We start from the raw sequence: 15,082 nt of genomic DNA, 5'->3' as shown, positions 1-15,082 counted from the left end.
CATGTGCTTAATGGTCTTGCGAGGGAAAGCACATAACCATACACATACAAGTCCCAGTGACATCATTTGTTAACTTTAAGCACGCACAGAGAGTTTGGTACGTACAGAAAAGTATCTAATGGAGTTTTCAAAAGTGTTAGATTTGTTGTGAGCAGCTTTTACTTCACAAGTGCATTAGATTTTTTTAAAAGTAAAGCAAAAGTACATTTTTCAAAGAAAAATAGCATTTTTATTGCCTGCAAAATGCCACTAAAAGCAGTAGCATGCAGTCTACAAGAAGCTAGCACCTCTTTTCCCCTCACCTCTCCCTGAGAGCAAAGAAGCTTTCTGTTTGCATTAGCACCAAGAGATATTTTATAGAGCAAGAAAACAGAGTTCAACTTTTCACAGAGTTGATTTTGTTCTGCATAAAGCATTTACTGCTGCTGTCAGCAAGAGTAAAATTTACAGTTGCCAGAAAGCGTAAAAACTCAAATGTGCTTTTGGAAAACGCATAGTGAGCTGCATGTAAAGGAGACACTAAAAGCCTGTTTCATTCCATTTCAAAATGCACAGCTGATCTGAAAGGGATGTCAGCATCTCTTATTCTGTTTTTATTCAGAGAGAAACAAATGTGCATCTGATTTGGAAAAGAAGAGGCCAGTCGATGCCTTTAAACAAGAAGTCACCATGTGTGCTATGTTAACAGAGCTACATGGTGACCTGAGATGCCCGGGCTGAGCTCCAGCACTCCCGTGCCTTCTGGGCAATGTCTGCACTTCTGGAGGGCAAAGCAAGCTGGAGTTTTACAGCTGCAAGTTTTGGTGGGAAAAAAAATGTTTATGCAGGGAAACTGGATAGCTCAGGAAGCAGTAGAAATGATGTAGAGATTTCACCTTTAGCTACCTGGTTACATACAGCTGTGGGCACTGTATATGTCTCACGATAGCTTGCTGACCAGCAGTTATAAAGAGTTTTGCCTCTGCTTCCAGCAACCAGGAGTGTCACAGAATCATAGAATGGTTTGAGTTGGAAGGGATCTTTAAAGATCATCTAGTTCCAACCCCTCTGCCACATTCAGGGACACCTTCCACTAGACCAGGTTGTTAAAAGCCCCATCCAACCTCACTTTGAACACTTCCAATAATGGAATATGCACAACTTCTCTGGTAAACCTGTTCCAGTGCCTCACCACCCTCATTGTAAAAAATTTCTTCCTTGTATACAAACCTATCCTCTTTCAGTTTAAAACCATTGCCCCTTGTCCGGTCACTACAGGCCTTGGTAAAAAGTCTTTCTCCGTCTTTCTTATAAGCCCCCTTTATACATTGAAAGCCCGCAGTCAGGTCTCCCCAGAGCCTTCTCTTCTCCAGGCTGAACAACCCCAACTCTCTCAGCCTTTCTTCACAGGAGAGGTTTTCCAGCCCTCTGACCATTTCTGTGGCCCTCATCTGAACCTGCTTTAACAGGTCTATGTCTTTTCTTGTGCTGAGGACCCCTGAACTAGATGCAGTACTCCAGTTGGGGTCATTGTTTGCTTTTCTTGTCAACTACGTTGACATCCCAGTAAAGCTCACATCCCTGTGAGAATTGAGCTACGCTTACAGCCTGACAGGCGGTCCCTCCTAACACAGCTGCTGGAGGAGGGGGGTGTGGTGGTGGTGGGGTGGGGAGTGATCCATGAGCAGAGTGCACTGTTTCTAGCCTTGCTAATGCTTACTGTCCATAGAAATGCAGAGGAGTTCAGGAAGAGGGCTTTCCTATAGAGTTAACCTGAAACACTGGCAGCCTAATAACAGCACTTTCCTGTTAAAATGTAGCTATTTTTAGGAAAACTTGATATGTCTATGAGCATGTAGAATGATAGGTGCATGCACACACATTAGAGAGAACATTATGGGCTTTTGCAGATGTTTAGTGTATTTCATACTTAAAATATAGATCTTGTTTTGGACTGGATGAACTTCAGTCTAGCCCTTCAAAGACTGGATGGAAAATAGCAACTGTTCCTAGACATACCCTGAAAGCATCCCATCCAAATTATTGTATGTATTATGTATGTGTAATAGCTGAGTGACTGGTCAGCAGATGGACAGAGCGATGTGAGCAAATGGAAATTCAAACCTAGGTGCCTTTAAAACTTCCATAGTCCTGTGCCTATGATACTGTAAACCATACCTATTCTGTACAGTACATGTTTTTATATGTCTCTATGCAAAGAGTAGAATGTATCATACAAAACCTTTGGGCCCTGAAACTAACGAGATACATGCTAAATTTTTAGCGCCTGAGTATTGTCCTTTGATATCTGTAGGTCTAGTTATATTTTTATGTTTCAGCTTGTGCTTACATATTTTGCAGAATATGTCAATAAGCGATTGAAAATGTTCTCAGCTATAGCATTTCATTTTCTGACATCTTCATGAAGTGTTTTATCTGTAGAATCTTTTTTCATACATCATCAATAACTGTTGCTAAGCCTTTTTACTCTCCAGTCTCTATAATGTCCTATCGCACTTTGATTATTAGTTCAGAAACTCAGAGGAAATTCAGTTTTAGCTTTCCCTTGCTGTTATCTAGACTTCCTTACATCTGTCTGCATCAGTTCAAGTCTGGAAAATAACAATTTTATGTGTGCTCTTGGCAAGCTGAATCAAACTCTGTCACTCTCTGTTGCACTTAACACACTTTCTGCCTGTCAGACCTCCATAGACCTCTTCAGTTTCTTTTTCTGTATCTTAGGAATGCATGGACTTCTGTTATTATAGCCTGCCACTTTGCTGACATTAAAACGTTTGGTCACTGCAGCATCACAAAATGATCCATTGTTCTTGGGCTTTGTGGTGCGTGTTACTGACTAAATTCCAGTATTCATTTATTGTACTCATGATTTATTTTTGCACAATGTTTTTAATATTTGACACCATTAGTTAATTAGCGTATCAATTTGGTATTAATAAGCAGGTTATTATTGATTTACTAGTTACCAATTTTGAACACAATATTTTCTTGGACATGGATGAAAGAAAGGCTTTGAAGAACATGACATACACTGCTACACATCTTACGTACATTTACATAAATTCAGCTGTGCTAACTGAATAGTACTCTCAGGACCATGATGTATCTCTCCATGTGTGTCATATCTTTAAAAACCAGTTCTCTGCAGATTCTCATGGATTCACTGGGCTTTTTTTCAACATATGCATGCCACTGTTTTCAAAAAGCAGATTTCAGGTATTTTGAGATAGGTGCCTCTCAGAAGAATACGCTATGTCTACACAGCACCATTCAATGCCATGTAACAGCTCAGGTCCCAGAAGAGTCTGGTAGCTCTGCACATCAGCTATAGACTAATTAGCATGGCTGCCCTGTTCCTGGAGCAAAGCTGAATACTTGGTGCTAGCTGAGTTTTCTTTGCCTCCAGCTCCACTGCACAGTGTAGAATTACTCTGTGACATTTACCCATGATTTTTAGAAGTACAGAACACCATCAACTCTATCTGAAGCCACAGAAGAAACAGAATTTCTCCACTTTGAAAAAAATCCAAATTGAGTGATAGCTTTTGAAAATATTTTGTACTGCCATGTTGGGTAGCTGATTGATGTTTCATTCATTGGAAAAATAAAAGAAAATATAAATGAAGAGCAAATAAGATGAATCCTTCCTTCACTATTTTGCTCTTTACATTTTAGTTATGTCAAGATTTCTGTATTTTTTTTCATGTGCTTTTTCTGGTATCTGGTTTTCTGACAGCATTTTTATGATGTTATTATCACTGTCCTCTCCTGTACTGGTGGTAATCAATAGCTAGAAGGTACCATGAGGCCAGCATTGGCTTAGTGACTGATTCAGTATTAAATTTGAGCAATATTTGCTTTACTCTTGAATGTTAATTATTTCTAATGTTTTAAAAAAGGAACTTTAATGCACTATAATGAACTACTTTAGGTCACCTTTCTTCAGGCCATTAAAATTGCTCAGCTATATTGAGGTTTTGTTTGAGAAAATTACAAAAATGCCAGTCTTGTTCAGGATAGCTCTTGAAGCCCATGTGTGACTTCAGCCACATCTACCGAGACTTACACTTTTGCTATCCTAAATTAAGACTTTGTTTTGCAAATACCAAATTTGATACTGAGTTATAATAAATCAAGTTTAAAAAATCACATTCCTTCCAATCCCTGGAACAATCTATTAACTTTCAAAAGAATTTTTATTTTGGAGCCTTCACATTTGTTGAGAATATGTATCATTTTGTTTACAGGACCAAAGCAACGTGGAACAAGCTATGACTGAGATCCCACTTAGCTTTGATAGTACTTTTTTATGCCAGTCTCTTTCAGATAAACTTTGATTTTCTTGTTATAAAAGAATGTATTAAGTGAGCCTTTAAGCTTTAGATGAATACTGCTCTTCTGTACCAAGCTCTGTCAAATGAATTTTGGGTTTCCTGTTGAGACAGGACGTATTAAGTGGGTCTTTAAGCTATAGATGATCAAAAAATATCAAATGTGCACAACTCACTAGACCCCTACATTTGTTTTTAGGTTCAATGGTAAATGGATGGGGTTCTGCGTCTGATGAGGACCGTAACTTTTCTAGTCATAGATCTAGTGTAGGTAGCTCCTCAGATGACTCGATCTTTACCAGCGGCAGTTTTGCACAAGCACTGGTTGCAGCAGCAGATAAAGCTGGTTTTAGGCTGGATGGAACCAGCCTGACAAGAACAGGTTTGTAGACTCGAAGTTGATGCTTTCTGCATGAAAGGTGTCTCTGCCTATTCTTTTCTTCAGTGAACCTGCATCTCACACTCGTCTAACATGCATGGAATAAGGTGGATGGAGATATTTTTATCAGTATATTTTAAATGTAATCTTGCGTTATGTTTCATTTTTAGTGATTTGAAGTTGCAACTAGCACAAGCTTTTAATCTGAACCTTCAGTCTTCTGCAGTTTCCCTCTGTGCTGACTCTGCTGTAGATTTACTGACATACACTCCGTTTAATATTTCAGTAAAGAGATCACTAATTCTGCCATGGTCTTTGATGATTTCATTTTTTGCAAAATCTCCTCACAATAATTCACATTTCCAATGATGAACATCATGCTTAAACTATTATCTCCATCCCTGCTCTTCTGTTTCGTCTCTTCTTGCAAAAGTGTGAAGTTTTTCCTGTGAAGTCTTTCTAAGCATGGGGTGAATTAGTGTGCCTTTATTGTTAACAATACAAACTGTTTAAAAGTGTTATTAATAGCTGGTTTAAAAAGTACCTAATTCAATAAGTTAATATATTTTGATAAAATTTAATTTTAATTCTACCAGCTGAATCTGCCAAGTTAAATGTAACAAAGGTAACATGATATACTGGTTTTGAAAACAGCTAATCTTCTAAATTGAATTCATGAAAAGTAAACATAATTTAGTTCATATTTTTAAAGCTCCATATGTTTTATTTCTAGGAAAAAAAAAAAAAAAAAAGATAACTAAAAATTATTTTTAAATATTCCGGAAAAAATAATGTATTTTCATTTGCTTAGTCTTATCAAAATACAAAAATAACTCATTATTTAAATCCACAAATCTAATAGCAAAGTATGAACTTGGGTCATATTTTTGGTGTGCTTTCTCAGCCAATTCCTGCCCACAGGTCCCATAATGTTCCTATCATTTAAAATTTTTTTCACTATTAGTCTGGTATGGTGTCTACCCTTCAGTAAAATGTGTGCATTTGTGAGAAATGTCTTCACATGTTAGGGCTGAAAACTGCAGGCTTTCCACATGCACTGACTTCATGGCAAACATTGCCTTTTAGGAATGTTAGGAATAAAGAAGAGAATCAATGGCAAAGACCCATGTCACCAACAAGCTACAGGGTGAACAGATACAGCTTTTCTCAGATCACTGGGACTTTTGCTATTGACATTCATCAGACATAACCATCAGACCAGAAGATAGTTATTTCGCTGTTAAAAGTAGTTTAAAACCCCTCACTTGCTTCTTACACTAGTGGAAAATTGACTGAGTAAATCTGTCTCATCATTTGAAAAAAAAAAAAAAAGACAAAACAAAAACTGATGTGAACCTTCAAGCATCTGCTATGGACACATTTGGCCAGACTAAGATGCACTGTTTTGCTTGGAGTCTCCTAAATAGTCTTGAATTGAAGAAGCAAATCCTTCCCAACATTTTTTCCGGTGTTCTTGGCCTCAGTAAAAGCTACTGCAAAGATTCACCCAAAGTTAATGTCACTTGTATCAGGCCATTGAGAAGAAGTTTCCACCACAAACACACACATAACAAAAGTAAATGGGCACACAAACACATAGACAGTTTTAAATAAATATAATTTCTTTTCGTAGCTGTGTAAAATGAAAGTACAATGAAATTATGTGAGCCCTCTTGTCAGTTATATTTTCCTCACTTAATGAGGTCATAATGCACTTAAACTGAGTACTTGTATGTAGTTCCTTGGACAGACTATTAGTTTAGGGTACAACAAAGTATCCAATGGCTGTGGTAGATATGTTATGATTATTACCTTCTTACTCTCTTAATGATCCAGCAGGCAAAATGGAAACAAAGCCCACATGTAGGCAAACAGCCCTCCTCTCTTGTCCTCAAAATAACTCTTCCAGTGCTTACTGCAGTTTCATTACGATATGATACCTCCCAGGGCAGTGTGTATCAATCACAAATTACTATTATGGACCTGCTGTACCACAGCAAACTCCACATTGTATAAAACGTTGTCATGTAGTGAGTATACTTGTAGTAGTAATAATACTAGCAGCAGTATTATTATTTCTGTTAATTGCTCTGGATTGCTCTGGAGGGAGTCTGAAGGTCCTGCCTCTTTACTCCTTTGCAGTCTGGGACAGTTATTTTCACCCATTCAGAACATCTGTGAAATATTCTCACTGATATTAAAAGAGAAGTCCAACTTGATAGCCTCACGTGGGTGTGTTTGATTGCCAAGAGTAAGAGGCACTGGTAAATCCAGGTGCAAGGTGTCTTTCCTGACAGACGCTTTAATTCCAGTTTCTGGAAGGCATGGTGTGATTTGCATGAAGTTCAAACAGTTTTTCTTTTTAACGCTCTTGGGGAATTAAATCAAGAATTAGTGGATCCATCCTTGTCTCCATTTACATACACTAAATCTACTACAGAGAGTCTGACACTGCTAAGCAGTTCTTACCGGAAGGGCTGCATACAAATACAAGCTGCTGTAATCAGTTATTAGCTGCACTAAAAAATGTATTTTGGGAGCGTGCACGTCATTTCTGTTTGCCCCATGTCTGATTTAGGTCAGTGCTATTTATTTTTTCCTCATTTTCATGGAGGGGTAAAAGAAAGAATGTTTGGTGTCTATTTCTTTTTCAAACCGACATTTTGAATGAATAATCTCATTTTTCTAGTCAAAAGAATAAGTGTGAAGAATCTTCATCCTGCACTCACTAGTTGCACTTGCATGTTGTGAGATTATTTTTGCCAAACATCTGTGCAATGTGCTGTGAGCTAGGATGGAATTTCAGGCTCATATCTGAATTTATTTGCATTAGTGGTCTTTATTTTTAAATGAAATTTTAATATTTTTGCCTGTGTTCATCTGCTGGTTTATCCTTATCTATGAAACAAGGGCTTGATCACTAGTCTTTGTCTGGCTGCAGCTGTGCCAGCTATAGAGGTTAATGTTTCCAGCCTTCCCCCAATGCTTAATACTGCTTTCTCTCAGCTCCAGAATTAGCTGCTTGGGTGGGCATTCTGTAACCCATTTCAGTTAAAATGAGCCAGGTTAACAAAGGCATACTTTTCATATACTGTTTAAGTTTAGCTGGGCTTATTTTGGTAGAGAAGAATTAGGGGATGTCCACATGAGGGGTTCAAACGTGGTAACCTCCAATAGCAGGCAGTGTCATGCCGCTGGGAGACAAGCTGGCCTAAGAGCAGTGTCCTCTTCAGGGTGTACATCAGTCAGAAGGCAGAAGGTCAAGCCTGAGACAGTCAGGAAATCTCTGAAGTCAAATACTGAGATGTTATTCTAACATGAATGTATTAATGTGAAACACCATGATAGATTATGGCTACTTTTTTCACTGCCCTCTTTGCACTGAGAATATTTTGAATAGTGTAGTGGGTAGCATATTACTCCTGATCAGGCCTATCTAGAGCAGGTTGTATGTGATGGCATGTCAGAAGTAAGTGCATCTGTTGAAAGGTTTTACTAGAAAACATAACTCATAGAAGAATAGAGCCTTGTCTAAGTTAACCACAAGATAAAATAGCTCCTTACTAGCTTTGGGTCAGTTGACCAGAAAAATAACAAACAGCCATTTTGCCACTTTCCATCAACTGTTACACCATTTGAGGCTACAGTAGCACTGAAAGAGCAGAAGCTCTGACTGGCTTATACATTTTCCACTGCAGATAGGATTTAAACAAGTAATAATTTTAAGTACCACTTCTAATTGAATTAAAATGTTAACATCCCCAATATACTTGTCAAGAATGACATACAGATGAGAAAAAGAAAGTAAAAAGATGGTGTTCTTTAGTTTCCATCAGTTATTATTAAACAATAAGCCCAGTTAAGTTAACTGAATAAAAATACCAAAATAAGAGGAAATTAATGTAGTAAATGAACTGTGCTCCTACGGTTTCTGCATGATACTTTTAATGATCTGCTCCTTAAAAGAGCATCCAAGATTATTTTTTTTAAGAGAAATCACGTAGCTTGATTAGTCTCTCTCTCTCTCTCTCTCTATATATATATATATAAAAAAAACTGAGGAATAAATTCAGTCCGGATACACTGGTTTTTTAGCTCAAAAATACCAAAAATTAACAGGAAAATTTTAGCATTTAAATATACCCCTATTTTTATTTGAGGAAAGAGAGCCCTTAAGTATACAAACCAATACTGCTACATAGTTTGCAAAATCGGTTATGTTTATCTCACTGGAGTTACTCCAGATATGCAGCGCATATGGGAGCCCCTAAAATGAGAATCTGGGTCGAGAAACGTGAAGGTGGAAGGCAGGAGGAGATAAATTTGATATGATTGCAGAACTGTTTTCCTTCCCTGCTCAAGGCTGAGGAGTTGTTGTGACACATCTGTTCAGCACACAGAGCAGGTAGGAGATACATGGCATACAGTAGTTTTATCACAACAGATGGAATGATTTTAATTATAAAAGTTAAAGACAAAAGAATGCCAAGTTTCTCACTTCGCTTATGGTGTATCTTAAAGCAGTTGTCATCAGTGGGTACCTCGAGGGGACACTTGCTTGCCTCCCAGAATTAGACCAGATTTAATGTTTTGGAACATTAATAGACATTAATAGAACAGCCCATTTTAAGGCAATAACATTTTTTCATCTGGTTTCTCTTTCTTTTTAGGGAAAGCATATCCTTCCTCTCAGAGACCTCGGCCGAGCAGTCCTTTTTCTACTGACAGCAACACCAGTGCAGCTGTCAATCAGAGTCAGAGGCCGAGGCCCACTAAAAAACACAAGGGAGGACGGTTGGACCAACCCCCCTTGCCTCATCGTAGGGAGGGAATAACAGATGGTAAGTGTTGTGGTGAAGTCCCAGATGATAACCTGCAACAAGCAGGTGTGCAGAGCAGGAGAGCATGGAACAACCTTTTAAGGGTTATATGTTATGGTGAATTATTTTTTTGCTGAAGTGGGATCCCATGAGCAGTATTGGAATGCTAGCAGTGTGGAGCTTGGTTAAGTATGTTTTCAAGGAGACTTATCTTTGTTTCAGCTCTGAACATGTTAGCATCTCTTGGGTTTTCTCAGATCCCAGTATAAATCTTACCCAAAAATGACTGTGTTGCATGTAAGTTGACATTAAGAAATGGCCTGTGGGTAATTTTACATTAAATGAAAGTAACTACCACCAGCAGTAGCAGTATGCCATGGATTCCTAAGGAGAAGCATAGAGCCAGTCCCAGAATGTTCTGTTTTCTTTGTGCTGGTTTTGTTGGCCACCCAACAGCTACAGCAACATGTGCCATGCTTTTCTCATGATTCTGCCTCACATCTTGTCCATGCTGCTTCATTCCTGACGTCCACTGACCTCAGTGGCTTTGTTTCCCTCTTTGACATCTCCACTTCTCTCTGACAACTGCTTCCCATCTGGGAATATCAGGCATGTCTGTTCTGCTCTTCTGATGACTAAGATCAGCTCATTCTTCCATTAGCTTTGTCTACCCCCTCTTGAGTTTGGCGAAAGACATAATTGCTGCCTCCTCTTTGAGGAGGACTGGATAGGAAGGTGGCCAGGTAGCTACCTCCCCCTTATTTCTTCTGATCTCCAGCCTGGCCCTTGTAGGTGTTGAAATGATCTGAGGGGAGCAGGCGGCAAATAGAAAAACAGCATTAAAGGAACCACTAAGGGTATTCGTAATGCCATGCAGATGGAGACGTGATCACTTTCCTCATGCTGACCTCTCTTTTAGTGTTCAAAGCGGGGCAATTCTGAGAGCTAGAATGTTCCTCCTGCCTCAGGGGCTCTCATAACACTATTTGGACCACAGGAGAGGGTGTGATGCCTAATCTTATGTACACCTTGACAAATCTTGCAGTGTATGGGGAAGGTGGGAAGATGTAAAAATAAAAATTACTTTAGATTTTAGTATAAACATCCTCCTTGTTCTAGTAAAAATTACTTGAGAATCATAGAATATCTCAGGTTGTAAAGGATCCATAAAGATCATCAAGTCCGACTCTTTTCATTATATTCTTTGGACAGGTAACGTAATAAACAGATTTGATAGACAGTATATTTAATTTGGTTTATTTATAAAGTGCTATTTATTACTCTAGGTACATGTATAAAATATATTAATAGCTTGCAAGGTGGACTGTGGCCAGTAAAACCACCAGAGCTCTCATCTCAGTCATGTTATCAGGTGTACAGATACAATTTTGCAGTATGCCCTGACAGATTCCTTGTTTGTCAGACCACAAAGGTGGAGAACAGATTCCAGAAGTGAAAGTCTTCACCAAATGGGTTACCATTACATCTCATGCTCTATGGCTCACCCTCACTACCATATTATTTGGGGAAACAGCTTAAAGTAGCTTGGACTCCACTCATGGACCTGAATTGGTTTAAACATTAATGCTCTCCCCTTCTGGATACATTCCGGAGGCCTCCCTGCTATGCAGATCCATTAAATGCATGTGTCTGTGAGGATAGTAACTGGAAATCATGGGTGTCGCTTGTGGTGCTGGCAATACTCTTTCTGTGCATATGTTAAGTCAATCCTTCTACGTTTCATATCCTGTCAGCCTGAACCCATGAGCCTTTTGGGTCACAGACTTTGTGTACAGGGGAGTTTCTAGTGCACTCAGTAATCTTTCTGCTTTTAAGTACTATCCCTACAGAAATGTTGAACAATAATGTGGGTACCAGAAAATTAATGGGAATCCACTTCAGGTCATGAGACAGATGGAAGTGTGACTCCTTGGGAGTGACCATCATAAAACCTGGCATTGTTCTAGATTAGTGAAAGAGAACAGATTTTAAGATTTATTTAAAAACAGCAATCACCTCTTGTCTTTTATTTATTCTTTATAAAATACTAATCTTATTGGTGGTTTTTTCCTATATTTGAGTCAGAATATCAATGATATACTATTTCCTTCAGCAATCCACTTCTCAGACACAGACAGTAACCATAACAGCTTTCAGACAACATAAGCTTAACATTTTTCTGTTATAAACCGAGTTAAAGTGCTTACTATATGTTCCAAAAATTTATAATGTCCTGGAGTAATACAGGATCTTTTCCCATCCTGTCTTACCACAGGAACAACTTGTACAGTTTTTCCACTTCAACTCTTACTGAATACAAGTCATTAAAGCGTAGCAGCAAGTCTGAGTCATAGCTAAATTTGCAAGAGAACATTTGTCAATTAAACAAGCTAAAGATTGCTGCTGCACCTGTGTGTATGTAAACACACTGAATTTAGGAACCTCTGGTATACAGAAATTAAAAATGATAGCTGGATGCTTTGTGTTGAATATTGCAATGAACTTTAAAAAGAGAGGCAATACCACTATGCTTAAGCTACAGATAGAAGAAGCAAGTAGGAGAACCTGGGACAGATCCAGCAATTCTAAGCCCCTGAGCTGTCCTGATTTTGGTGGGAAGCATCACTATACATTTTCTCCTGGTTTTGAGATGTCTCCAGTCTATTCCCTTACAACTGCTTCCTCTTGGATTTGTCATATGAAAACATACTTGGTTTGTCAGTCGTCTTAAAATTCCCAGGCTTCATGAGTCCTAGCATCCTGTTTTTAAGTCTCATCACATACTGGATATCTGTCATTTTAAATTTTCGTTGATCAAGTAAGCTCCAGCCATGTTCATTCCCTGCCCTTTCCCATACACATTCTGAGCACTTCCTCCTTGTTAACTGTAACCATGTGGGACAGTGAAAAAGATCTAAGAAACTATAATACTTAATACAAAGCACACAGGTCCCAGACTCTGTAAACATCTGAGGGTACAACTTCATGCTTGCTTTTGACAGCAAGCCACACAAATCCCCTAAAAGCCTGCTTCTTCATTTTCTTTGGTCGCAGGTCAGAATCCTCTAGAGATTGACTCTAGATTGAGTCTTCATATTTGTCTTTCTGTACAACTTGGGTTTTAACTTTCGCATCCTAAAAGACCACAGAGACAACAGCAAATCTGCAGAGAAAGAATACTTTAGATGATGAAAATCTTCATTCTGAGCTCACATTCCACCATAAAAAACAAATCAGATGTTTTTAGTTCTAGTGTTCAAGAAATAATTTATTTTCCTAGAAACAGTGTATTTGTGAATTGTAAAACAGTGGAATCTGTCATATGGGTGGTGGCATGGTAACTGCATGACTGAAGTTAAAAGCCCTTCCTTAGCTGAGCATGATGTTTAATAAAAACAAAGAGGAGGCAAAAGGGAAATATGATTAGGGGTTAAAAAGGAGAATTGGGACTTAAGACTTATATTATCTTTGCCACTGACTTCCTATCATGTATTGCAAATCAATTTTTGCTAAGGTAGATCACTGTGGAGAAAATACTTACTTTCTGATGATAGAAAGTAGTTCAGTCTTATTAAATGTCACAGTAATTATCACCCGTAGGAAAACAAATCACTGGCACAGGTAGAAAGGGATGTCTGTATACTTGTAGCTTCTGTAACTTGCTGCTTTTTCCAGTTAATGAGAGGCTGTGCCAAACCTTGACTGGTGCCTGAATCATTTGGCCAATTCTCTGCCTTCTAAAGGAGGGCTGGAGTAATCCCAGGCCGAACATTCATCTGCTTCTTATCAGTCACTCTAATATCCTACAGCTTCTCAATCACAATCTCTCTATTACTAAATCAATAAGATGACCTGACCAACAGTGCACTTAGAAATTGCCTTGCAAGTTTGATAGTCCTGCCATAGAGGCTGCAAGTAGTAGTCTGGATGACATCCCACTGGCCTAGTAAGTTAATAGCTCAGTGTAACCTGAAAGACCTGGAAGAAGGAGGCTGAGGGGAGGCCTCATTGCCATCTACAACTACCTGAAAAGAGGTTGCAGAGAACTGGGAATGAGTCTCTTTAACCAAGTAACAAGCGATAGGACAAGAGGTAATGGCCTCAAGTTGCATGAGGGAAGGTTTAGACTAGATATTGGGAAGCATTTCTTTCCAGAATGGGTTGTTAGGCATTGGAATGGGCTGCCCAGGGAGGTGGTAGAGTCCTCATCCCTGGAGATGTTCAAGAGTTGGGTTGACATAGCGCTGAGGGATCTGGTGTAGTTGAGAACTGTCAATGTTAGGTTAATGGTTGCACTAGGTGATCTTCAACGTCCTTTCCAACCTAGATGATTCTATGATAAATGTAATTTAGATGGAAGTACAGTGACAATCAGTGATACCACTCTGGGTATCCTCACTGAAAATCCTTCTGAAATCCTTAAATTTCTATATTCAAAACTTCTCTGAAGTTATTGACATGGTGGAATGAGTTATCTTGCCTCTATGTGGTAATGTCTGCCTGCTAGGGCCTGAGACTACTAACTCATATGAAGTCTGTTACCCCTTTACTAGCAGTCAGAATGCCAACCATTAACCATCATGTATGTGCATACTAGCAAGTGTGTGTGGAGACATGTGAACAGTCACATATGGACATGTTTGGCTGGGAAGGGAGAGGAGAGGAGAGGAGAGGAGAGGAGAGGAGAGGAGAGGAGAGGAGAGGAGAGGAGAGGAGAGGAGAGGAGAGGAGAGGAGAGGAGAGGAGAGGAGAGGAGAGGAGAGGAGAGGAGAGGAGAGGAGAGGAGAGGAGAGGAGAGGAGAGGAGAGGAGAGGAGAGGAGAGGAGAGGAGAGGAGAGGAGAGGAGGGGAGAGGAGAGGAGGGGAGAGGAGGAGAGGGGAGGGGAGGGGAGGGGAGGGGAGGGGAGGGGAGGGGAGGGGAGGGGAGGGGAGGGGAGGGGAGGGGAGGGGAGGGGAGGAGCTCCTCTGTGGCACTGGAGGAAGAAACTCAGGACTCCACATACAAGGGTTCTTTATATATGCTCAGGCAAGATAACAGAGCATATCTACTAATTTACCTAAGGCAGAAGATTTACACTGCAGGATTTAAGTTGTAGAACAAATAAAAAGTCACATTTACAAATGGAGCGCTCTCCTAGCTTCTTTTATTAGAAAGGAAAGTGTTAGTGTGACAATCAACGTGCATAAGAAGGTGAAAAAGCGAACGGTTTAGTCAGGAGATGGTTGGCTAGAATTAGTAGCCATTCTTGCAGATCTTCTCAGACATGTCCAACACAGTTCAGTAAGTCTGTACTCAGGCTGGAGCCAGCCTACATTAATTACGTACTACCTGTAATTCTTGTAGAATTGTGTGAAGCTTCATTAGAAGATAAATTTTATTTTTAATTTCAACTCACCCACAGGTCTAAGACACCTAAAGAACTTTGCAAACGTGGTTTTTCATTTCACTTCTATGCATAAGACAGTCATTATGCCTATTTTGTGGATGGATAAAAGCAAGAATAATTGTAGATTAGCAGCATGAGTCTACAGTAATTCCAGGTGTTGCAGCTA

General features: G+C 39.3%; 1 protein-coding gene across 4 annotated transcripts in view; it reads left to right on the top strand.

Moving 5' to 3' along the window:
* The window catches only part of ROBO2 (roundabout guidance receptor 2), a 950,293-nt gene that overhangs the window by 922,648 nt on the left and 12,563 nt on the right, over window positions 1-15,082 (top strand). For all 4 annotated transcript variants that reach the window (XM_074901798.1, XM_074901780.1, XM_074901788.1 and 1 more), the window contains one exon: window positions 9,381-9,551. In XM_074901798.1, the coding sequence (XP_074757899.1) occupies window positions 9,381-9,551 (171 nt within the window). The remainder of the gene's footprint in view (window positions 1-9,380; window positions 9,552-15,082) is intronic.

The sequence above is a fragment of the Athene noctua genome, chromosome 1, assembly GCF_965140245.1.
Source record: "Athene noctua chromosome 1, bAthNoc1.hap1.1, whole genome shotgun sequence".
Taxonomy (NCBI): domain Eukaryota; kingdom Metazoa; phylum Chordata; class Aves; order Strigiformes; family Strigidae; genus Athene; species Athene noctua.
Note: the sequence above shows the minus strand (reverse complement) of the source record. Positions and strands in the feature narration are given on the sequence as shown.